Here is a 26,854-nt window from a genome sequence, read left to right as displayed (position 1 = left end):
ACTTCTGTATAAAAGTGTGCTGTGTGCTTCCACTAAATTGTCTTCAAGTTTGAACTTACATACAGCCTGCTTGGTGTTTGTTCTAATGGATTCCGAACAGCACATAGCTGTAGTTCGGATCCCGGAGCCTTGGTTGACCGAACCATCAGACATTGCGATCTGCAAGCTGACTCACTAGAAACAGAGGAGTGTCGGGAAAGCGAGCGAGCAAGGGTCTCGTCACAATTACCATTGCCAGTTAGATTTGTTTATGTTTGTTTGCTTTTCTCTTTTTTTCCCTTTGGCTTAGAGATTTTGTGTTTTTTTACCATTCTGCTAAACATTTTGTGAATCAGTACTGCTTGGATTTTGAAGAAGGGGACATACCCCAAAAGCTTGTCCTGAAAAATTGTATGTTAGTGCAAATAAAAAAAAGTATCACGGACAGTACTCAATTGTCTGTGTTGTCACATGAAAAGATATAAAAAATATTTACAAAAATGTGAGGGGTGTACTCACTTTTGTGAGATACTTTATATTTATTTATTTTTTTAAATTAAGCTCAAAATAATTGCAATCCTTAATATAGTATTTAATACATACAGGTATACAGTCAATATCATTAGTTCAGTAAGCCTGGCAATCCGGAGCACACATGAAGCTAAAACAAATAACTCTAGAGAAAGCGTTCATCAAACGTCTGTTGTTTTTTGCACGAGTTTACTAAATAACCCCATTTGTGCTCACAAAATGTTCATATAAAACACTTTTACCATTTAAATAAATAACATTTAAAATCGCATTTGGTTAACAGCTGCAAGCGATGTGAATTTGGACATTTTGATCTCATCATCCCTATTTGTATAAAGATGGTGAAGTGTTTTGCATTGCCATTTGCATCATGCACAGAAGTAAAAATTTTTGTTGTTGGCAACACTTCACATTCTGCCTTCCAAGAGAACGAATTACAAATCATTGATGGCTTCTTCAATGGAAGACAATACAGTTCAAGCTCTAATCTTCATTGTGTCAGTTACAGTTGTCTTTGTAGTTGGAATAATCGTTCATGTATTTGTCATAGTTGGGAACATCGTTGACTGGATGAAAGGAAGACCGCTAGCTTCTACTGACCAGATTATCTTCTCCCTCGAGATATCAAGAGTCATCTTCCTGTTGACCTGCATGTTTGATGGTGCTTCAAAGCTTTTATTAAAAAAGGCAGTAGTTATTACCATTGTTTTTTATTTTCTCCGATTAACTTCCAACTACTCCTGTGTGTGGTTTTTGACTCTCCTCTCTGTAGTCTTCTGCTTAAAGATCTCCAACTTCCACAATGTCTTCTTTCAATGTCTGAGGAGCATCATATCTACAAGAGTCATCCATTTGATTGTTGGTTCCGTGTTGATATCTGCCAGTCAAGCCTCATTGAATGTATGGATGACTCATTTTGAATTTTCAAACAATTATACTTTTGATTTTACTCTTCATTTCACTCATCCAAAAGTTCAGATATTCTTGCTGTGGAATGCCACTCCATTCCTAATCTATCTATTGGCAGCTGTTTCTCTCATTGCCTATCTCAGTTTCCATGTCAGAAGAATGAAGCGTGAAGCAAAAATTACTCACCTGGATGCCTACTACAAGGCTATATGGTTTATAACCATCTCATTCTTCACCTGTGCAATCCACATTTTTATAAGTGTTAATCCAGCCTATTATTCCTCTTCTTTTATTTATTTAATACTAAATTTTCTTCCAAGTTTGCATTCTATTTCCCTGATCCTTGCAATGAACAAACTTAAAAATCAGTTGTCCTGGATTCTTCAACAAGTATCCAAATTATGGCCTGTTAGAGCTTCTAGGACCAGTTTTTGAGATCTGGTTGTAACTGTCATTAATGGTTTATGGGCTACTAGGGCACAGTCTTAGATTAGAGTTTAGATTAAAAAAAAACATTAGTTTATACTATTGTAAGTGATTGTTGGGTTTTTTAGTGTGCAGCCACAAATGTTTCCTAGGACCACACACCAATATAGAAGGTCACAAAACAAATGAACACTAAATTGATTCAGCTTGCTCAAGAAAGCCCCTCTAACATGTTTCGCCCATGCTGGGCTTAATCAGTGTGTAGTAATACAAGATAAATCAGGTAAAAGACATACTTAAATTATATCTGGCGTGAAACATTTTTTTTTTAGATTTGTATAGTGTGCGGAAGGTATAGACCTTCTATGCAAGCACCAAGGATAAAGTGGAACTCCAGCATTTAACCCAATCACCTGCCAATTAAAGAGTGTCATTCTGTCTGAAAAGGGACTGTTAGTAGTGAACCAAGGGTAAACCCAGGGTTGACGTTAACCACTTACCGCAAAGTGACGTATGGGTACGTCGGCAGACTTTGCGATGTTATACCAGGGTGATGCCTCTAGCTACCATTGTTTAGAGCCGGCGGAAGGCTTTCTGGCGGTAATGACTGATGCGGCTCAGGAGCGGCTCGGTCGTTACCTCGGCGAGCGGGAGGGGACGCCCCCCTCCCGCCATCTTACTCGGCTTTGCCGGGGCCCCCCGTCCCACCGGGAGACCCGAGCACCCAGCCAGCACGTCCACCAGCTGGATGGAGTCCCGATCAAAGCCGGAAGTGGCTTCGATCGGGTCTCCGATCACTGTTCAAACCACACATGTGAGATATCGCCGCGATCGCCAGAGAGTGAGCAATAATTAATAAAAAAAAGAGCTACACTCTAACTCTAAACTGGTAACTGTTAAATTTTTTTAAAGCGTCGCTTATTGAGATTTCCATTGACCGTAGTTGCCATCCCACGGGTGTGCGCAATTTTAAACCGTAACATGTTGGGTATCTATTTTACTTTGTGTGACATCATCTTTCACAATATACAACAAAATGGGCTAACTTTACCGTTTAGTTTTTTTTAAATGCAGTGAAATGTGATTTTTCGTAATTTTTCCAAAAAAAATGGTGTTTTAAAGACCGCTGTGCAAATACCGCGTGACAAAAAATATTGCAATGGCCGCCATTTTATTCTCCAGAGTCTTTGCTAAAAGAATATATATAATTTTTGGTGGTTCTAAGTAGTTTTCTAGGAAAAAATACTGATTTTATAAGTATTTTTAATAATAACAATAAGTGTCAGAAATAGGCCTGGGGCTTAAGTGATTAAAGCTTGGAAAGGGAAAGTAGAAGGATTTTTTTTTAGCACAGAAGGAGTGAATTCAAAAAATAAATAAAGCTACTTTCACTTTAAAGTGAAATTTGTGGTTCATTTTAGAGAATATGCATTTTAGATTTTCATTGTAACATTTGCCTTACTTCAAAACCTTTGAATGAGATTTCCTCACACACACTGGATGCGTAATCAGGACAGAAAGATAAAAGGAATCTCCACAAAAGCACAGGGACTAAAAAAAAAAAAAAAATTAATAGGGATGCTAACTCTTCCCCACCCTATCCCAAGTTACAACAAAAAGATTTAGTTGAGGATATACCGTACATCAGGCAGACATTGGATGGCAGAAGAAATAATGTGACCAGCTGAACAATTTTTTAAAACAATTTTTCCATCAACAAGCATGCTACGATCATTCAAGCTTAACAATTTCTATCTTACTGCCTAAACTTTAGGATCATCATCTGACATGGAGAAAATATGATGGATTGCGAAGACACTTATCTCAAATCTATGCATCATTTTAACCACTTAAGAGCCCCGGAAGATTTTACCCCCTTCCTGACGAGGGCCTATTTTGCGATTCGGCACTGCGTGACTTTAACGGACAATTGCGCGGTCGTGCCACGCTGTACCCAAATGAAATTGACGTCCTTTTTTTCCCTCAAACAGAGTTTTCTTTTAGTGGTATTTGATCACATGTGCGATTTTTTAATCATGCGCTATAAACAAAAAAAGAGCGACAATTTTGCAAAAATAATAATATTTTTCACATTTTTATATGAAATCCCCCCCCAAAAAAATTTAAAAATCAAAATTTTTTAACATTTTAGGCCAATTTTTATTTTTTACCATATGTTCGGTAAAAAAAAATCGCAATAAGCGTATTTTGATTGGTTTGCGCAAAAGTTATTGCGTTTACTAACTAAGGGAAAGATTTTTGTCATTTTTTTCTTGTTTTTTTTTTAACAAGTAATGGCGGCGATCTGCGATTTTTTTGGCTGGACTGCGACATTGCGGCGGACAGATCGGACCCTTGACTGACATTTTTGACACTTTTGGGGGTACCAGTGACATTACTACAGTAATCAGTGCTATACATATGCACTGTTACTGTAAAAATGACACTGGCAGTGAAGGGTGTGGCTGTGTGTGTAACAGCAGAGATCTACGGTCCTACATAGCAGGACCGTTTGATCTTTGTTCTTACACCAGGGAGAATGACAGGCGGCTTTGTTTACACTAGCCGCCTGCCTTTCTCCCGGTGTACCGGAGGATCGCGAGTGAGCGGCGGAAATCGGGTCCGCCGCTCACTCGCGCGGGGGGGTCCGTGAGCGAGCGGGAGCGGTAGAGCGCCTCCGGCGGTGCTCGCTCGCTCCCTAGAGCCTCACAGGCTAGTGACATACCCATATGTCCCTTTGCCTGGAGGGGCTGACTGCCGCCATATATAGTCGGGCAGCAGTCGGCAAGTGGTTAAAGAAGGAATATTCAACCTACAATTTTTAGAAGTGTAATTATTCTCATTATCATGTTCTAGTCTTTGGAGGAAATTTGACACATAATTATTTTTGTTGTTATTATTATTATTGTTACTATTAGTAGTAGTATGTTGTAGTAATAGTATCATGTATTATTATTTTCTATTATTATTATTATTATTATTGTTTAGTAGATGCAGGGCTGCTGAAATTAAGTTAATAAATAAAAATGAAGATGAGATGAAAAAAATATACAGGCTGGGCAGTTGGAGCTCTGGAATCAGAGAGACAGAGGGAGAGAAACAAAGTTAGAAATAACAAACTCAGGAGCAGAGCTAACATTAGAGCCAGGGCTGGGAGGGGGACCCACACAGGGAGGGGGGTTAGTGAGTGACAACTGTACCTTTCTCAGCAGTTAAAAGCTGGCAGCAGGGAGAGGGAGAGAGATCAGCTTTCAGCTGCTGGAGGAAGAGTTCTGTATTTGTTGTCCATCACTAATCCCCCTCCTTGTGTGGGCCCCTCTGTGTGCTCGGGCCCCTACAAGAGGACCGGTGGTCCCCCCTATCAGTAGATGCATCATAGGCAGTACGTTTTTTGTAGCCCTTTAATAATTAGGCTATGGCTATAAGGCCTCATGCACACGAGGGGTCAATACCAATGCTTTTAAGCATGTTTGACATTCTTTTCTGCCTCAAAACAGCATTTTCCTGCACAAAGAAAACAAAGAAAAAAATGCCAAAATGTTTGTAAAGATTTGTAAACTCATCTAGACACACTGAAGTGCTAGGCATATTTAGTGCCTAAGCTTTCATTTATTTCAATGGCCAGAATGAATTAATATTCTGGCCATGGAAATTAATGAACACGAAAACGCTTGATAGGCCTGTACGCGTCTAAATGCGCCTAAACTTACTTAAAGGGGAAGCATTGCTTGTTTGCATCCTCCCCTCCTCTACTGCCACATGTGGCACTTTTTTGGGGGGAGTGGGTACCTGGATTTGACAGGTACCCGCTTCCACTTCTGGGTCAGATCGCCGTGGTGATCTATGATAATGTTTGACCCCCTCCTCCTTCCACCCCACACACACAGGTCCCAGAAGATTGCGAGACCATTCAGAAAGTGCAGTGCGACTCGTGCATGTGCAGGAGGAAACTGGCTGTGAAGCCTGGAGGCTTCCCTTACCTAAGATGCTTGGCACCTGCCCCCAAAGCTGATTAAAGAATTGACTCGGGTGCCGACATCGCTGGATCCCTGGACAGATAAGTGTAAGAGGTCCTCTTTTAACCTTCCTAGCGGTATTCCCGAGTGTGGCTCGGGGTTAAATTTCAGTGCCAAAAGTGGTAACCCCGAGCCACACTCGGGGTACCGCTAGGGAGATCGCTGGATCCTGTAAGAGAGGGTACTCACCTTGTCCCCGGGATCCAACGATGTATCCCGGCGGTGTGTGGCGGCGGATCTTCCTCCCGATGCTCTGTGTGCCCCGGCTCCCGTCTCCTGTGACGTGACGCTCGCAGGGGGGTGGAACCGGCGACAAATTCAAAAGGTAAAACACACCAAACACATTGATACATTGCAAAATAAAATAAATTCACATTAGTTTGCCCCCCAGTGCCCTTTCCTGCAGTTTTACTGTACTTTTTATGTATATATATATATATATATATATATATATATATATATATATATACACATACATACATACTTTAACTTATTTATAGTTATTTATAATAATTATAATTTAATAATTATAATTTATGATTTTGTGTTTCAAACTTTATCATACCCAAGATGTTATAAAGAAGAACGCACAGTAAAAAAAAATCACGTGTAAATAGTTGGTTTGGGCTGCTCATTCTTAAGAATTACATGCAAAATAATGGTACCGCTTTCAGCACCTAAAATCGGAAAGAATCATACCGCCAGGGAGGTTAAAGGAAAGTGGATTTAGGCGTGTTTTTAATGCTGCCTTCTTCTGCCGGGAGAAAGGTATTTAGAAGAGTTTCATGAGGCCAAAAAGCTGTAAGTACAACTCTTCCCCCATCTCTTCATAATTGTGTGATTCTTGATGAGAGATTAGTGAACTTGGTCCACATGAATAAAGATTTATGGTGGGTGCCCGCATGCCATCTTGCACACCTTTCCATATATGATCTAGAGTTTACCTATGTCATTGACTGTGAAGTGCACACGTCACATGTTTAATAATCTTATAAAGATAAAATAACATGGATACCTTAAAAAAAAATGCACAAACAGCTTTATATGTCACTCCTGAGTCACTAGCCGTGTCTACTACAATGATTTCCAGCTTCTAGATGAATGCCATGTGTATGGTATTAGCAAACTTACATTGGTCCAAGCTGGGCACCTGTTATTATGTACAACTATCCATACCTTTTTGTTAAAGTATTTAATATGAATGCAATAAAATCATTTTTTTCTTAAATATAATTGTGGCGCAATAATTTTTAGAATTGATTTAAGTTGCATGATGTTTTTGGAGAAAAATGGGGAAGGGGTATGGTATTAAGCTTGGAAGAGAAAATAGGAGGTTGGATGCAGTGCATGCAGCATCCCCGACACTTGGCAAAGCCTGGACTCCTCCATCCTCCTCCTTGCTCCAACATCAGCAGTAAGGCCCATGGGACGAGGACGGGCCAGAGGCGCAGGCTGCCAGGGAGACCCTGGAAGGAGCACAGCACCCCTGGATCAACAAGGTACCAGTCGTCATACACAGACTTTACTTTGGGCTCAATCTCAAATGTGTATCACCACCAGGGCAAACCGGAATACTGCCCGGGACCACCCCCCTACTGGTGTATATTAAGAACTACAACAATTGTAAGTACTAAAACCAGATTCACATACTTACCAAATTAAAGGGAAATTTTTCAACCATTCTAGATGTGCTTTTGATACATATTTACCCTACTTCAAACATTCAGGACAAACCAGAAACCATCGGGATTCATCCCCCACTGGTGCGTTCAAGCAACTACCTCTTTGTAAGTCGTTTCAAACACACACTCTCTTGATATATATCAAACACATCTAAACAAACTAATAAACATCCCTTGTTATATACTACAAAGGCAGCATCCTTCTCAACTCCTGTGTGATAAACTTAGGAGATCAGACGCAAGGTTCCAGGAGCAGACATATATGTTCCAAGTATGTGTGTGTATATATAACCTTTTAGGCAACCATGGAAAATTCCCATAGTTTGCATATTGTAATATGATTATCTACTATATTTTCCAGATATGGTGGACAATTTTTCCTTGATAAAGGCAGTGTATTATGTATGCCGAAACGCGTAGGAATTCCTAGATATCCTCTCTCAACAGACCCCATGCTGTATGCAAAGCAAGGACTGATGGAGAGATATTTTTTGTCACCACATCACCTTGTCACTCTTTCTTATCTGATTTCACCACCACTTATGGGTCTATAACCCATACACACAATCAAAGTATTGTTTATTACTTATGTATTTTCTCCAATAAACGACCAATATTTTATTCTAATTGTTTCAATGAGCCCTGAAAATCCCACCCCCTTGGCTTTAGGCACCAAACCTTGTTTAAAAATCATACACAGACCTACTTGCAGGGAGAGACTGGGATGGGGGGCAAAGGAGGGACTGCAGATAGGGACAGGGCTAGGGTTTTCTGTCACATCTCCCCCTCTCTCTTAGCCCCCCTCTCTGTCAGCTCCCTCCTTACTCTCTCAGCCCCCCTCTCTCAGACCCCCTCTCTCACGCACCTCTCTCTCAGCCCCGCTCTTTCTCACCCCCTCTCTTTCTCACCCCCCTCTCATCCCAGTCTCTCATTCCCCTCTTTCTGTCCTCCCTCTCTCTCAGCCCCCCTCTCTCTTACACCCCCCTCTCTCTTACCACCTCTCTCTCTCTCACTTCCCTCTCTCTCTCATCCTCCTCTCTCTCAGCCCTACCTGTCTCTGTCCTCCCTCTCTGTCAGCTCCCCTCTCTCTTATACCCCCCTCTCTCTTAAACCCCCTCCCTCTCTCAGTTCCCTCTCTATCTCACCCCCTCACTTTTTCTCAGCCCCCCCTCTCTCTCTCTCCCACCCCCTCTGTCTCTGAGCCCTCCTCTCTCTCACCCTCTTTTCTCTCTCAGCCCCCTCTCTCTCTCACCCCCTCTCTCTCTCTCTCTCTCTCTCTCTCTCTCAGCCTCCCTCTCACCCCCTTCTCTCTCACCCCCTCCTCTCTCTCTCTCTTTTTCTGTATCTCTCTCTCCTCTCTCTCTTTCACATCCCTCTCTCTCCCCCCCCCCCCCTCCCCTGTATCTTTTTCCTGTGAACTGGACTGGTTAACTGCTGGAGGGGGTTAAGGGGTTAAATCATTATTAATGTTGTTGTCAGTAAAGTGCAGCAAGAAGGGGATAAATAATGTTCTGCCGCTGTTCACTGATGCATTAGTGACCAGTGACAGTTATTTAACTTTAAATTTAATTTGTGCTGTATTAGTGGCACCAGTGTCAGTGTTAATTAACCCCAGCACAAAGGGTTTCATTACAGTGGTTGTAAAAGCACAAGGTTTTATACCTTCATGCATTCTAATACTTACCTGAGCCCCTCTTGATCCAGCGATGTCCATGAGAGCTTTGCCTCTACGGGGACTCTCACTCCTGATTGGCTATTGGCTCTCCCCCTGCTGTCAATCACACCCATTGAGCCAATCAGGAGACAGAGGGGGCGGGGCCAAGTCACAGGTTCGTGTGTGAATGGACACACAGGGCAGCTGCTCGGCTTGGGTTCCCCCATAGTAAGCTGCTTGTGGTGGGGGCACCTGACAGGAGAGAGGAGCTCCGGTGGGGGACTCAAGAAAAGGAGGATCCAGGACCATTCTGTGCAAAACCAACTGCACAGAGCAGGTAAGTATGATATGTTTATTATTTGAATTTAAAAATAAATAAATAAATAAATAAAGCTTAAGTGCCGGTTCACACTTATGCGATGCGGGAAGGCTGCGAATTCGCAGCCTGTTCCCGCATCGCACACGCACCCCCGGCAGTTCACACTGCCATATGCGATACGCTGGGGGTGTCAATGTAATCTTAACGACACCCCCAGTTTGATCGCATATCGCAGTGCGATCGTGCAGTTCGCACAGGATCGGATCGCACAAGTGTGAACCACTGTGCGATCCGATCCTGATGCGGCTGCAAAAATGCCTCCTGTGCGTGTTTGCTGCGGGTGCGATGCGAATTTAGCCATACAAACTGTATGGCTAAACTCGCACCGCACAGCCGATCGCATGTAATGTCGGAGCAGTGCGCTCCGATATTACATGCAAACCCGGCACTCGCACAAGTGTGAACCGGCACTTACAATCACTTTAACTAGAAATTCCAGTTTAAACCTAACTAGCCTTAAACATTCTCCATCCCCCCTGGCTAACCTGTGTAGAAAAGATGTATACCCCTTTTTTCAGGCTGTTCCAGTCCGGTCATGACATCCCCTGTGTGGGCAAGTGGTCTATGCAGGGGAGACAAGGGAGCACCAACAACAGATGGGACATGGGGGCCATTGCTCTGCGCTCTCTCCTCTCCCCTTCTTTTGGGGGCACCCGAACCGAGCTTCAGCTCCTTGTGTCTATTCAGACACGGAGCTGCAGTTCGACCCTGCCCCCCTCTCTCTTCTGATTGGCTAACTGACTTTGATTGACAGCAGCAGGAGCCAATGGCACAGCCAATCAGGAGGGACAGCTGAGGGACTTGTGGTCATCGCTGGATAGAGAGGGGGCTCAGGTAAATATTAGGGGGTGCTGCGGCAGCTGCTACACACAGAAGGCTTTTTATCTCAATACATTAAGATAAAAAAACCTTATGGCTTTAAAACCCTTTTACCACTTCCATACCGGGCCAATTCTGGCACTTTACTCCTACATGTAAATATCATCTTTTTTTTACTAGAAAATTACTCAGAACCCCCAAACATTATAAATGTTTTTGTAGCACCCTCCTAGGTGGGTGCTAGGTAAAAGCATTGTTTGCTCTGCCTGCTTATCAGGGGAGCCTGATTGTTAGTCTTGCCTGTTGCATGTGTCCATGTGTGATTCATCTGGGCTGAGGGAGTTTCCCCACTGTATCCAATAGGGGAGCCTGTTGGACAGTGGAAGAAACCCAGCCAGTGACACGTTGGCTTTTATGACTATCCCAGTGGATTGGCACAACAGTGGTGCATCCTGGGATATGTTATAAAAGCCATAGGCACATGTGACATGGCGTCTTTGGGTTGGAAGCCAGGTCCCAGGAGGAAGGGGATGTCCGGCTCTCCTCCTGTCAGGAATGAAGGTGGTCACAGGCAGTCGGCCTAGTGGACCAAGTGTGTGATGCTGAGCCGGGAGGTTCAGAGGATACTGACATGTGGAGCTGAAGTCAGAGCAACCCAGGGAAAAACAGTGTCTGTGAGTACCAGGAAGCTTGCCAGGGGTTTGCGCAGGAAGGGGACCACTCTAGTGAAGAGTCAGTGGACAAGGGGCTAGCATGCATAGGAAGTGAGAAATGGACCCTGAAGAGGAATTAATTCAGGAACATCTTCTACTTCGCTTCAGTGGCAAGGTGAAGCAGTGGCCTTGCCGCACACACTACAGTCAGTTGTCCTCAGAAATTGTGCATAGTTCAAGTTGGAGTATCCCACTCATCCCTTCTCCCATCCAAGTTCTAAAACAAATCCCCTGGACTGTTCATTGTCTGAGCCAAGCGATAAACTGATAAGGTTCTATAGACTGTTGCTATGGGTAACCCAGGGGAATCCAATCTCAGCAGCTCCCTAGGGGGCAGTTCTACATTTTTTTAGCAGAGATCCTAGTGAATAAAACACGGTATTTGCCAGCAATTTTTCAAACACGTTTCATGAATTAAGAAAAAACAAAACAATAAAGTTAGCCTAATTTTTTTGCATTATGCGAAAGATGATGTTACACCAAGTGAATAGATACCCAACATGTCGCACTTTAAAATTTCGCACACTTGTGTAATGGCACCAAACTTCGGTACTTAGAAATCTCCATAGGCAACTCTTTAAAAATGATTACAGGTTACCAGTTTAGAGTTACAGAGAAGGTCTTGGGCTAGAATTGTTGCTCTTGCTCTAACATTCGTAGCAATACCTCACATGTGTTGATTGAACGCCGCTTACTTATGTGTATGAAGTATGCATTCACTTCTGTGCGCGGAGACAGGCGCACATTTTTTTTTTAAATTGTTTATTTTAATTTTCCCTTCATCACTATTATTCCTACTACAAGGAATGTAAACAAATAGGAATAGTGAAGTGAATGACAGGTCCTCTTTATGGAGAGACCTGGGGTCAATAAGACCTCAGATCTCTCCTACAGGCTGGAAAGCCTGAAATAATTTAAAAAAAAAAAACAATCTCGGCTATCCAGCTGAGATCAAGGCAGTATTTACAACTGCCAGGCCGTGCGTGATGTCATAATGTCGTGTCCGGGCCCCGAGAGTCATAGAGACTGTCGAGGACCATCTGGTCCTTGATATTCTCTATGGTGCACTTCCATTTCCAGTGGATTCCTTCTCCGGGTCGCCGATCGCATAGGTGAGCCGGTAGAAGCACCGGAGGGCAGCGGGAGGGGGAGTGGGGACGTCCCCCACCATGATGAACAGCCGCTATGATTGTTCTTACAGTGAAGAGAATCGCTGGCTAAAAAAAAAATTATGTCTGAATGATGCCTGCAGCTGCCTGGGCTAACTTAACTGTTTTGTTATTTTTTAATTCAAAAAAGTGTATTTTTTCAAAAGAAAATTGCGTTTGTAAGACCGCTGCGCAAATACAGTGTGACATAAAGTTTTACAACGATCTCCATTTTATTCTCTAGGTTCTCTGCTAAAAAAAAAAAAAAAAAAATATATATATATATATATATATATATATATATAATGTTTGGGGGTTCTAAGTAATCTTCCAGCAAAAAATACTGATTTTAACTTGTAAACAACAAAGGTCAGAAATAGGCCTCGTTCTTAAGTGGTTTTAACCACTTACCGACCAGCCGCCACACATATACTGCGGCAGGTCGGCTCTATTACGCAAAACGACGGACCTGTACGTTGTTTTGTGTAAAAGCCAGAGGGGGAGTTAATCAGTGGGTCCGGCGGACGCGATATCCGCCGGCCACCCGCGATCACTCCCCATGGAGACAGAACAGTGGTCTGCCTATGTAACCAAGGCAGACCACCGTTCAGTCACAGATGACCACAGGGATCCTGTGCTCCTACTATTTAAAGAGTAAGTAAACCCGCCTCTACAACTTGTACCTATAGGTAAGCCTATGATAAGGCTTACCTATAGGTACTGTAAATATCTCCTAAACATGTACCGTTTAGGAGATATTTACCTTACATGCATCCAGTGACGTCACTGGCGCATGCGCTCTGAAGGAACGGCCGCTCGTGCCGTTCCTTCAGAGTCCCGTGCCGTGACTGTCGGCTCTCACGCGCGTGCGCGGGAGTGACGTCACCGCGATCCCGGAAGACGGGCGACTGGACATGTCGCCCGTCATAGAGGTGAGTGAGCGGCACGGCGGGGGCTCGTTCTAAGGTAAGTATTGCATAATGAGCTAGTATGCGATGCATACTAGCTCATTATGTCTTTCTCTTGTAGGGTGGAAAAAAAAAACGAGTTTACAACCTCTTTAAGAACAAGGATCTCTGCGTTCATCTAGTGAGTCCATCCCCCACCCAGTTAGAAAGCATCCCCTAGGGACACACTTAAAGCGGAGTTCCAGCCTCAAATGCCTTTTTTAACTAAAAATACCCCTATAATACTAATCCATTGCCCTTTACAGAACCGCTATTCTCATACTTACAAGGTGTACAGTATTGGATTTTAGTCAAAATATTACTTTTAAAAACACTGTCTGGGCGCGGCCATCTTGGACGTGGGCATCTGAAGCTGCAGTGTAATCTGCTGTGTCCTTCTTCCTGATTCCAGGGAGTGTTCTGGGTGTTCTTCCTGATTCCAGCCTCTTGGGAGTGATGACAAACAGCTCCCAGGATGCAATGCAAAGGCGGAAGTGATGTCGGTGGCCGTCACCACAGAGGGGGAAGAAGGAGGAAGTACAATCAAAAATGCCCTCAAAATAAGGTAAGGGACTCCCGAAAAAAATTGAAAATGCCCAATTGTTGATCAGCATAGCGAGTACTCCAGAAATCACTAAAGTTGCAAAATAGACCGGAACTCCGCTTTAACCCTTTGATCGCCCCTGGTGTTAACCCCTTCCCTGCCAGTGTCAGTACAGTAACAGTGCATATTTTTAGCATTGACCACTGTAATAATATCACTGGTCCCCTCAAAAGTGTCGAAAATGCCAGTTAGGGGTCCGATCTGTCTGCCACAATGTCGCAGTCCTGCTAAAAATCGCTGATCGCCGCCATTACTTGTAAAAAAAATGTAAATAAATCAAAATGACATACATTTTTCCCCTAGTTTGTAGAAGCTGTAACTTTTGCGCAAACCAATCAATATTTACCTATTGGGATTTTTTACCAAATAGGTATTTGTAAAATTATGTATTGTATTAATTATGTAAAAATTAGATTTTTATTTTTTTTTATTTTTTTATTGGCTGTGTTTTATAGCAGAAAGTAAAAAAAAAATATATATATATATATATATATATATATATATATATATATATATATTTTTTTTTTTTTTCAGAATTGTCACTCCTTTTTTGTTTATAACAAATAAAAGCCATTACTAGTAAAAAAAAAAAAAATACATCAAAATGACATACATTTTTGCCCCAGTTTGTAGACGCTGTAACTTTTGCGCAAACCAATCAGTATTTACCTATTGGGATTTTTTACCAAAAATATGTGGCAGAATACATATTGGCCTAAAATCATGTAAAAATTAGATTTTTTATTTTTTTTTATTGGCTGTGTTTTATAGCAGAAAGTAAAAAAAAAAAAAAAAATATATATATATATATATATATATATATATATATATATTGTGACAGGAAGTCAGGTAAATCTGTGGATGTAGTCACAGACAGGAGATACATTTCCACCTGGTTTAGAAAATTCACCAATTACTATAGGGTGTCGGCTGCAAAGGCAGCAGGAAAGGTAGCCAGGACGGCTTAAGGAAGTTGAAAGGCCTTCAGCTGTTCGGAATGAGGAAGTTAAGGCCTCTATAATTTGTCCAAAGGAAGTCGATTGATTGCTGCCTCCTGACGCTGTGTGAAGCCGGGGAGAGGAGGACAGTCAGATGTGTGCCTCCCGATGCCGTGTGGGCATGGGAGAAGGACTGCTGCCTCCTGACGCCGTGTGGGTAGAGGAGGACAGTCAGATGTGTGCCTCCCGACGCTGTGTGAGCATGGGAGAAGACCTCCTGAAGTGATGTGCGCTGAGGAGGGTAAAAAGTGTGAAGACTACTCAAGGTAAAGAAAATGAACTATTTCTATGTGGAAGAAATAAATGAACTGTTTGCTATGTGAAGAGACAAGCAAAGGGACATGTTCAATGTGAAGAGGAAAAGGGACATGTTCAATGGACATTTGTTGTGTGAAGACAAACATGGACTATTGAGTGTCTGCTGTAGGATCAGCAAAGTTTGCCCAACAGTAGGTTGGAGACAGACTCCGTAGGTAGGTTCCTGTGTGTGAGAAGGTAGCCGCCCACAGTGGCAAGGATTTATTTTGTGTTTTCATTTTATTTTGATGTTTTGAAGCTTGCAGTCTGGTGAAGAAAATTGCATGAATAAACCAAACTGTTGTTTGCAACCACTTCTCGGCTATCTCACTGTGTAAACGCACCCCCCCAAGGGGTCATCCACGCCTACCACCGAGCTAATCTCCCACAATATATATATATATATTTTTTTTTTCAGAATTGTCACTGCTTTTTTGTTTATAACAAATAAAAGCCATTACTAGTAAAAAAAATTTAAATAAATCAAAATGACATACATTTTTTTCTCTAGTTTGTAGACGCTGTAACTTTTGCGCAAACCAATCAATATTTACCTGTTGGGATTTTTTCACCAAAAATATGTGCCAGAATACATATTGGCCTAAAATTATGTAAAAATTAGATATTTTTTATTATTTTTTATTGGCTGTGTTTTATAGCAGAAAGTAAAAAAAAAAAAAATATATATATATATATATTTCAGAATTGTCACTGCTTTTTTGTTTATAACAAATAAAAGCCATTACTAGTAAAAAAAAATGTAAATAAATTAAAATGACATACATTTTCCCCCTAGTTTGTAGACGCTGTAACTTTTGCGCAAACCAATCAATATTTACCTGCTGGGATTTTTTACCAAAAATATGTGGCAGAATACATATTGGCCTAAAATTATGTAAAAATTAGATTTTTTAATTTTTAATTTTTTTTTTTTATTGACTGTGTTTTATAGCAGAAAGTAAAAAAATATATATATATATTTTTCAGAATTGTCATTCTTTTTTTGTTTATAATAAATAAAAATTGTGGAGGTGATCAAAGACCACCAATAGAAAGCTCTATTTGTGGGGAAAAAAAGGACATTAATTTTGTTTGGGTACAGCGTAGCACGTATGGGGGTCAAGTCTACCCTGGTCTCTTGGTCCTTGACAGCTGGTCAAATGCCTTCACAATAGTGCTGGACTTTTATATGTGCTGGATATATTACAAGACTTAAATCTATTGTTAATATACTCCCGAAGATGTAAACGTTGTTCATGAATTGTGTGGGCAATAATTTCCGGTCTTAGAAATATTGGTATTATGGGAAATATCAGTATTTAAAATATTGGTAATAGATGACATTATTAGACCTAGAAGACATTGTATTGCTGAAATACTCTGTACAAATATAATTGTGAAGGGAATTACCAGCCAAAACATGACATTTTAGATTTTGTTATATTGTACATTGATTACATTATACCCTAAAAGTCCCATTCAATATGGTTGCTTCTAAGGCATTGTCATATAAGGGACGTTGGTATCTAAAGACCTGTAAGCTCTGGGGGTTTAATGCTCTAAGCTAGCCATACATGGATCGAAATTTAGCTGGTTCTACAGGGACTGGATGAATTTCAATTAATTTATGGGTGAGCTGGTTGTACAGGAGCCAAGCAACTTCTGTACAACAAACCTGTTCGGTTTCTCCCAAACGGTCAGTCCTGCTGGCTATAGCCAGCAGCACTGATTAGTGTGTTCTAATGGCGGGGAAGAATCCCCACCATCAGAACACAATAGCAGACAAGAGCATTTCCCCTATCCATATTTATTGTATGGATGGGGGAGTCGGGTCTTTTTCATTGATTCAACCTGGTGATGGTGGCACAGTTTGGTCAACACTTATAATAAAGCAGAGTGGTACAGTTCTAACACTGTATAATGTGAGTTTTCGCTTGCAGAGTGATTGTATTTACTGTATGTAGCGCCCTCCTAGGTAGGTGCTAGAGAGTGAGTATAGTTTTTGGCTCTGTATGCCAATCAGAGGAGCAGCAGCCAATTCTATATTGCTTTCTGCTTAACAGAGAGCAGGATCTGTGAGTTAGGTCTGCTCATGCTGCTCAGTGTGTGATTCATCTGGTCTAGGGGAGTGTTTCACACTGGTCCAATAGGGAGGCATATTGGACAGTGAAGAAAACCTGACTAATGGGTACACAGGCTTTGATACAGCCTCAGTGATTGGCACAGACTGGCTGTCTCGGTGCATTCTGGGGTGTGGTATAAAAGCCAGGAGCACATGTGCTTGGGGTCTTTGGCTGGTGAGCAGAGTCCCGGAAGGAGGGTAGCGGCTGCCTCCAGCAGTTAGTGTATGGTCACAGGCAGTCGGCCTGGTGAACCAGAAGGAAGGAGCTGAACCCAGAGGTCCAGGAGAGCTGACTAGAAGGGTAGAGAAACTGGAGAACCTGGAAAAACAGTATCGTGAGTACAGGGGATCGTGTCTAAGGGCCTGACCAGGAAGGTGGCCACTAGAGATGGCCTTGCGGTTCGCCCAGCGGTCAGTTCGCTGCGAATTTTGCTTGTTCTCAAATTCGCGAAAAGTCTGACTTTTGCCGATGTTCGCGAATATGTCCGCGCCGCCATTTTCTTTTACATTCAGAAGAACTTTGACCCATGACACAGCCGTCAGGTGGAACGGGACAGCCAATTGAAACATTCCAGCACATGGACAGTCCCCCTACCCTATAAATAGACCTGACCTGACACACGATTTCACATTCAACTTTCTGCCAGTGTAGGGAGAGGTCTACACAGGCTTTGATACAGCCTCAGTGATTGGCACAGACTGGCTGTCTCGGTGCATTCTGGGGTGTGGTATAAAAGCCAGGAGCACATGTGCTTGGGGTCTTTGGCTGGTGAGCAGAGTCCCGGAAGGAGGGTAGCGGCTGCCTCCAGCAGTTAGTGTATGGTCACAGGCAGTCGGCCTGGTGAACCAGAAGGAAGGAGCTGAACCCAGAGGTCCAGGAGAGCTGACTAGAAGGGTAGAGAAACTGGAGAACCTGGAAAAACAGTATCGTGAGTACAGGGGATCGTGTCTAAGGGCCTGACCAGGAAGGTGGCCACTAGAGATGGCCTTGCGGTTCGCCCAGCGGTCGGTTCGCTGCGAATTTCGCTTGTTCTCAAATTCGCGAAAAGTCTGACTTTTGCCGATGTTCGCGAATATGTCCGCGCCGCCATTTTCTTTTACATTCAGAAGAACTTTGACCCATGACACAGCCGTCAGGTGGAACGGGACAGCCAATTGAAACATTCCAGCACATGGACAGTCCCCCTACCCTATAAATAGACCTGACCTGACACACGATTTCACATTCCACTTTCTGCCAGTGTAGGGAGAGGTCTACTGTGCTCATCAGGGAGAGTTTGCTAAACACATATAGCGCTGTGAAGATCCACAAAATTCCTTTACAGGGCTGGTATTTCGGTATAGACCTTCTACAGTCTCTTTTCAGGTTAGGGACAGGTATCCTGTGGTTGCTTTAGGGGCAGTTAGAGATCGGCTGCAGTCACAAATCGCTCTGCCAATGTCCACAAAAGTCCTTTCCAGGGCTGGTATTTTTCGGTATAGGTCTAGTATCTTTTGAGCTTAGGGAGAGGTATCCTGTGGTTGCTGTAGGGGCTGTTAGAGATCGGCTGCAGTCACACACAAATCGCTAATTTTGATCTCACACAAATCGCTATGTCAATGTCCACAAAAGTCATTTCAGCTGGTGAGGTTAAAGGGGGTGCTAGGCAAGTACCCTGAAGATAGTGTGCAACCAAGTCTTTTGTTCAGAGACGGGAGTATCTACAATTCATCTAGTGGCAAGGTGAAATTTGCAGCCTCGCTGCATTTTCAGATAGAAGTCCTCAGGATAGTGAATATTTCAAGTTCCGGAGTATCCCACTCTTCCCTTCTCCCATCTCTGTTTATAATAAAGCAACAAAAAACAACCAAACCCCAAGACTATTCATTGACTGAGCCGAAAAGAAAAGTGTTGAGTTTCTGCATGCAGTTGCTAACGGTAACCCAGGGGGATCCGAAAGGTAAAGAATTCAGCAGTCCTCAAGGGGGCAGTGCTACATGTATTTAAGGGAAAAGAGCTATGTAGTATTTGTTTTTATGTATTGTATTTCTGTTGAACAAAGGAGATATCTAGAAAGCATCTTAAAGCGGAGTTCCGGGCACAGAAATGATTTTTTGATAAACATACCCCCGGGACAGTCAGGGCTAGCACATTCCACAATGGCTAGCCTCTGATCTGTCCCGGTTCGCACTTACCTTTTAGAAGAAATACTTACTTAGAAAATTTCTTCCACAGCGTTTCCATCTCTGTTGTGGGCAGCTGAAGCCGGCGCGGTCCTCTTCTCTGTCTTCTTCCGCGTCTTCATGTCCCAGAATGCACTGCACCGGCCCCTCTCGTCACTTCCGGTGCGGCGCCGCATTCCTAAACAGCTTCTGGGCATGCCCAGAAGCTGTTTAGCAGGGGAATGCGGCGTCGCCCGGAAATGACGAGCGGGGCCGGTGCCGTCGCATTGATTCCTGGGAGCTGTGACGTTTAGCTCCCAGGAATCATCGCGAGGCAGGAAGTGACGGGGTGAGCCTCGGCGCTGGAGGAGGAAGCAGTCATAGGTGAGTATTTACGATCTTCAATAAAAAGGTGAGTAAACAAAAAAAATAAAAAGAACTATCCAATTCCTTTTCAGGTGAGCTCTACCTAGCGGAGGGGCACAAAAAAAAAAAAAAACGTTTTTGTGCCCGGAACTCCGCTTTAAATGCACAATACTAAAATAATTATGAGGAGGAGAAAAGAGATTGGATTTAATTGGTCACAATCTTGGAATTATTAGCGGGGCATTTGAAGTCCATTAGTTAACAAAAGTCTTGTCTGACCATTCACAGTGCGTAAGGTCACAAAGTCCATCTGGTGGTGGTGGCACAGTTTAAACATATCATTATTATTATTATACAGGATTTATATAACACCATCAGTTTGCGCAGCGCTTTACTGTGTGAGGGAAGACAATACAGTTACAATACAAACAGTTACAATACAATTCAAAACAGGAGGAACTAGAGGGCCCTGCTCGTTAGAGCTTACAATCTAGAACATATGATAAAAAATGATTGATGGCACATTATAAAACCTTAACCACTCCCTGTCTAGCCTATAACACAATGACGCGTGGATGGCCTCTCGTCGATCCAGGAGGACTTTATATGTTGTCCTCCCGTCGGCACCCTGTGCCCAGCCCCGGTGGGCCGTGAAGCTGCACGTTCTGCCACCGACTGCGTCCACTAGATACAGTTGATTGATCACTATACCAGCTTTCTGCCAGTACCATGTGACCACTGTGATCAATCACAGCAGATCACATGACAGTTGAAAACAATGGATAGCTTCCTTTAATGCCATCCATTGTGAATAACTATGTTGCTAGCTGTGATTGGTCAGCGTGATCACATGGTACAGACAGGAAATCCCTGATGATGCCGGTACGGCGCAATGCAAAGAGGTAGGGTTGCTGTCTGTTGCCATGGATAACCAGTGATGTCACATCCGGTTCTTGGTGGAACGCACACCGGGCTTCAGTAGGTAATGGCGGGGCGAACGGCTCCCTGTAGCGGGATTTGGATTGCCAGTGTACGGTGCAGTCTGATCGAGCTGGTGCTGGTCTGGGCACATCTTATGTAGAGATACTTTTAGCAATACATTTTAATAAACGGTATTGCACAATCATCCTGTTATCTTCATTTTCGGTACTTGGTGTTAACTGCTTGATGGAAGAATACCACCATTGGAGAAGTGTTTGGATTCTATTGAAGAAATTCTGACCATTACATCTTGACAAATGGGTTTTATAAAAGGCTTGATTGATCCTAGAGACCTTGGGGCTCTGATGCGTGCATTTATATTGTCATACGTAGTGGAACACCTGTTTGTTGGGGAAAGGAGCACTATATTCTCTAACAGGATTTCCCTACACATATTGTGGTAGATGGGCTTTAAAGATTGATTGAATATCATGTCGGCCTATATTTATTTGTTGAACTGATTATTTCAATTTTGAATTGAGTTTTTTTTTTTTTTGCCATATTATACATATTGTTTTGTATCACCTGTGTTACACTAACCGCTTGCCGACCGCCGCACGACTATTTACTGCGGCGGTCAGCCCTCACAGGCAAAGCGACATAGGGCTACGTCGCTAGCCTGTGAGGCTCTAGGGAGCTCCCGCACGGTCACGGACCCTCCCCCCCCCCCCGAGCGTGTGGGTCCGCCGGGCACTCGCGATCATCCGTTACACCGGCAGAAAGGCAGGCGGCTGATGTAAACAAAGCCGCCTGTCATTCTTCCCTGTGTAAGAATGGAGATCAGACGGTTCTACTATGTAGAACCGTTGATCTCTGTTCTTACACTAGTAGCCACAGCCAATCACAGTTAGAAGCACGCCCCTAGGACACACTTAACCCCTCCCTCTCCAATACAGTTAACTCCTTCACTGCCAGTGTCATTTTTACAGTAACAGTGCATATGTATAGCACTGATTACTGCAGTAATGTCACTGGTAACCCCAAAAGTGTCAAAAATGTCGGTCAAGGGTCCGATCTGTCCGCCGCAATGTCGCAGTCCCACAAAAAAAATCGCAGATCGCCGCCATTACTCGTTAAAAAAAAATACAACAAAAATGACAAAAATCTTTCCCTTTGTTAGTAAACGCGATAACTTTTGCGTAAACCAATCAAAATACGCTTTTTGCGATTTTTTTTACCAAACATATGTAGCATAAAACAAATTGGCCGAAAATGTTAAAAAATTTTGATTTTTACATTTTTTTGGGGGAATTTCATATAAAAAATGTGAAAAACATTGTTATTTTTGCAAAATTTACGCACTTTTTTGTTTATAGCGCATGATCAAAAAATCGCACAGGTGATCAAAGACCACCAAAAGAAAGCTCTGTTTGTGGGAAAAAAAGGACGTCAAATTCATTTAGGAACAGCGTCACACAACCAATTGTCCGTTAAAATCACGCAGGGCCGAATCCCAAAATAGGCCCTGGTCAGGAAGGGGGTAAAATCCTCCGGGGCTTAAGAGGTTAATAGTGCAGCTATATATGATTTGTTTTCTATGAAGAAGTGAACTGCCATCAAGATAAAGGAAAGCCTGTAGATGTGGTGTATCTGGATTTTGCCAAGGCATTTGATACAGTTCCCCACAAACTTTTACTTTACAAACTGAGGTACATAGCTATGGACCATAGGGTGAGTACCTGGATAGAGAACTGGCTACAGTGGCAGGTCCAAAGCGTGACCCTTGGTGAAAAATAGCGAGTACTCAGAATGGTCCAGTGTGGTAAGTGGGGTTCCCCCAAAGGATTTGTCCTGGGGTCTATTCTGTTTAATTTATTTATAAACAATATAGAGGATGGGATAACCCGCACAATCTCAAAATTGTGGACGATACAAGGTTAAGCAGGGCAATAATTCAGCCCAGGATGTGGAAACCTTACAAGAAGACCTAAATAAAATAATGAGGTGGGCAACTACATTGCAAATGAGGTTTAATGTTGAAAAATGTAAAGTACTGCATTTTGGTGCTAAAAATACGAACGCAAGTTACTCACTAGGGGGAGAACCTCTGGGGAAATCTAGGATGGGAAAGGACCTGGGGGGTCCTAGTAGATGACAGGCTCAGCAATGGCATGCAATGCCAAGCTGCTGCAAGCAAAGCCAACAGAATATTGGCATGTATAAAAAGGAGGATTTACTCCAGGGATAAAACAATAATCCTCCCACTCTACAAGACTCTGGTCCGGCCGCATCTTGAATATGCTGTCCAGTTCTGGGCACCAGTACTCAGGAAGGATCTGCTGGAACTGTAGAGAGTCCAGAGAAGTGCAGAGAAGGGAAATAAAGCTAATAAAGGGACTAGAGGATCTCAGCTATGGGGAAAGACTACAAGCATTGAACTTATTCTCTCTGGAGAGAAGACGCTTGAGATGAGATATGATAGCCATACTGGTGACCTTAGCATAGGGAAAAAACTTTTTAGTGAAAGAAAATTTATGAAGACATTCACTGAAATTGGAAGAGAAGCAGTTGAACCTTAAACTGCGTAAAGGGTTCTTTACTGTCAGAGAGATAAGGATGTGGAATTCTCTTCCACAAGCAGTGGTATCAGCAGGGGGCATTGATAGTTTAAAAAAAACTATTAGATGGGCACCTTAACAATCACAATATAAAGGGATATACAATGTACTATTGACATAAACACATACACCCTCATAAGCCAAATAAATACCGCTCTAGGTGAGTGACCGACTCTCACACGTTGTGAACAGGAACCCAGGGTGCTGCACAGCTTGTCTGTAAGATTCAGAGACATGCAAAAATCCGGAATATTGTTGCACTCCTTGGTAACTCTATTGAAGTATTCAAATCACATCACAGGTATGACAGGAACATAAAAGGTAACACCACAGATTAAACTGGATGGACTGGTGTCTTTTTTTCAACTTTGCCAAATATGTAACTATGTTCTTAGTTTTTGTACACAAATTTAATTATTCAATTTCTTTATTAACCACTTAGACCCCGTTCAGACTGCGGCGACACGACTTGGTGGGGCAACCTGTGAAGTCGCGGTGCACCGCGACCTCGGCGCGACTTGCACGGACTTCATATAATTGAAGTCAATGCAAGTCGCCTCCCGGTCGCCCCAAAGTAGTACAGGACCCTTTTTCTAAGTCAGAGCGACTTATGTCGCTCCTATTAGAACGGGTCCTGTAGTATTCAATGGCGAGCGACCCACCGCGACTTGTCAGGCGACCAAGTCGCCTGACAAGTCGCACTAGTGTGAATGGACCCTTAAGCCCCGGAAGATTTTACCCCCTTCCTGACCACGGGGTATTTTGAGATTCGGCACTGCGTGACTTTAACGGACAATTGCGCGCTCGTGCGATGCTGTACCTAAACTAATTTGACGTCCTTTTTTTCCCACAAACAGAGCTTTCTTTTGGTGGTATTTGATCACTGGTGCGATTTTTTGATCATGCACTATAAACAAAAAAAGAGCGAAAATTTTGCAAAAATAACAATATTTTTCACATTTTTTTTATATGAAATTCCCCCCCAAAAAAATGTAAAAATCGAAATTTTTTAACATTTTAGGCCAATTTGTTTTATGATTGGTTTGCGCAAAAGTTATTGCGTTTACTAACTAAGGGAAAGATTTTTGTCATTTTTGTTGTTTTTTTTTAACGAGTAATGGCGGCGATCTGCGATTTTTTTTGCGGGACTGCGACATTGCGGCGGACAGATCGGACCCTTGACTGACATTTTTGACACTTTTGGGGTTACCAGTGACATTACTACAGTAACCAGTGCTATACATATGCACTGTTACTGTAAAAATGTCACTGGCAGGGAAGGAGTTAACTTTATTTGAGAGGGAGGGGTTAAGTGTGTCCCTAGGGGCGTGATTCTAACTGTGATTGGATGTGGCTTGTTGTGTAAGAACAGAGATCAACGGTCCTACATAGTAGACCCATATGATCACCATTCTTACACAGGGAAGAATGACAGGCGGCTTTGTTTACAGTAGCCGCCTGCCTTTCTCCCGCTGTAACCCATATGGAAGAAAAATATATTTCCAATATATTTAGGGAAAAAAAAATTGGAAATATATTGAATATGGCCAACATTGTAGCATTTAAAATATATTTCCAATATATTTGGGAAAAATAAAAAATGTTTTTTAAAATATATTTTAAATATATTTTTCTTCCATGTGGGAACGGACAATCGCGAGTGCCCGGCGGACATCGGGTCCGCCGGGCACACGCGCGGGGGGGGGGGGGGGGTCCGTGAGCGAGCGGGAGCGTGCCTCCAGCGGCGCGCGCTCGCTCCCTAGAGCCTCACAGGCTATCGACGTAGACCTACGTCGCTTTGCCTGTGAGGGGCTGACTGCCGACGTAAATCGTCGTTAGGCAGTCGGCAAGTGGTTAAACACTTCCATTTTCATCTTCTCCTGAGTGCGGTCACATTTCTTCTGTTGAATATTGAATTGTTGAATATATGGTCACAGGAGGTCGGCCTGGTGAATCAGAGGTGTGGAGCTGAACTCAGGAGGTCCAGGAGAGCTCACTGGAGGAGTTGAGGCACTGGAGAACCTGGAAAGCAGTATCGTGAGTACAGAGAATCTTGCCCAGGGGTCTGACCAGGAAGGGGGCCACTCCGGAGTAGAGTAGTCAGTGGACGGGTACTAAAATGAACATTTACCTCAGATTCATCTAGTGGCAGGATGAAGCTGCGGCCTTGCCGCATTCTCTGATAGAAGTTCTCAGCATTGAATAGTTCAAGTGTTGGAGTATTCCACTCGTCCATTCTCCCATCCCAACATTAAATAAAACAACAACCCCTAGACTGTTCATTGACTGAGCCAAGGAAGTAAAGTGTTAAGATTCTACGGGTAACCCAGGGGAATCCAAAAGTGTGAAATAACCAGCAGCTCCAAAGGGGGCAGTGCTACAACTAGATAAAAGAATGTAAGAAAGACAATAATTTAATGTAGCCATCCCAAATGAACACAGAAAAATCAAATTCACAGGTTAAAGCCCCGTACACACGTGCAGATTGTCGGCCGAAAAGATTCGGCCGACGACCGATCGGCCGATTTTCGGCTTGTTAGTATGATGCTTCCGACAGCCGACAGCGCACTTTCGGCCGAACAGAATCTGTTGTGCAAGCATTAAAATTTTTGTATGCCGACACCAGAACGGCCGATTGTTCGCCAGTCAGTACAGAATTCGGCCGACATACAGCAGATTTGCAAGACTGGGCATGCTCAGAAAAGGAAAAACACAGGGAAAGTTAACATCACATGACATCACTTCTGCAGTCGGCGGACAAAATTCTTGTGCAGTCTTTTGCACTTTTCAGCGGACACGTCAGCCCGGGGACAAAAGACGGCCGATCGGTCGGCCGACGATCAGTACGTGTGTACGGGGCTTTACTCTCACCTCATTTGAACTTCAAGTATCTCTCCCTTTGCCTAAAGCTTTCATGGAAATCAGCACAAGGGAGGGTAGTTACAGGACTTTTACTTTATCATTGCAGTCATTTCTGAAAACACGCCATCACTTTTTATGCACAGTAAATATATTCGTCACTCCAGGACAATTCCATTATTGTTCTAGCTTCTCACGTACAGCAGAACTTTCCTGTTTGGTCAGATATTCTAGCCAAAGATGCTCCAAGCCCAAAGTCATAGCAAGAAACAAGGCAATCTTTGTAAGACTCTTCCCCGACCTCCACTTTCCCACCAAAAACATTTAGCAACACCAAGACTGGATTTCAGTGGCCACCAAATAAGCAACCTGAAAGGGCATTGAGAATCTAGGAAGACATTGCAAAGTGTATTTGCACTTTTTCAGCCAAATCTGTAAAACACCTACTTTATATTTTTTACATGTTCCTAATATTATGGCATTAAAAAAAAAAAAAACTGGTTATCTTTTTAAGTGCTTTTTATTTGCTTGAAAATCCTAACAAGCTTTGCCAATTTTAAAAGGGGGGCTGTGTAGTAAAATTGAATATAATTTATCCTCTTGGGAAAACAGAGAGGCCAATTGGCTGCTCCAGGTGAGAGGTGTAATCCTGAGGACAGGTGGGACTGGGCGCTAGCCCTGGTTGGCATCCGTGTATACAATTTTGGCACTTTTCCACTGCAAG

General features: G+C 42.9%; 1 protein-coding gene across 1 annotated transcript; it reads left to right on the top strand.

The window, feature by feature from the left end:
* Window positions 1-864: 864 nt before the first annotated feature.
* LOC309549054 (taste receptor type 2 member 125-like) lies at window positions 865-1,854 on the top strand (the record flags this gene model as incomplete). The annotated part of the gene is made up of 1 exon (XM_082249014.1): window positions 865-1,854. Exon 1 carries the CDS (start codon window positions 958-960, stop codon window positions 1,852-1,854), a length of 897 nt encoding a protein of 298 aa, XP_082105140.1. The 5' UTR covers window positions 865-957.
* Between the last annotated feature and the right edge of the window lie 25,000 nt (window positions 1,855-26,854).

Source organism: Pelophylax lessonae, assembly GCF_965119305.1.
Source record: "Pelophylax lessonae genome assembly, chromosome: 3".
Classification (NCBI taxonomy): domain Eukaryota; kingdom Metazoa; phylum Chordata; class Amphibia; order Anura; family Ranidae; genus Pelophylax; species Pelophylax lessonae.
Note: the sequence above shows the minus strand (reverse complement) of the source record. Positions and strands in the feature narration are given on the sequence as shown.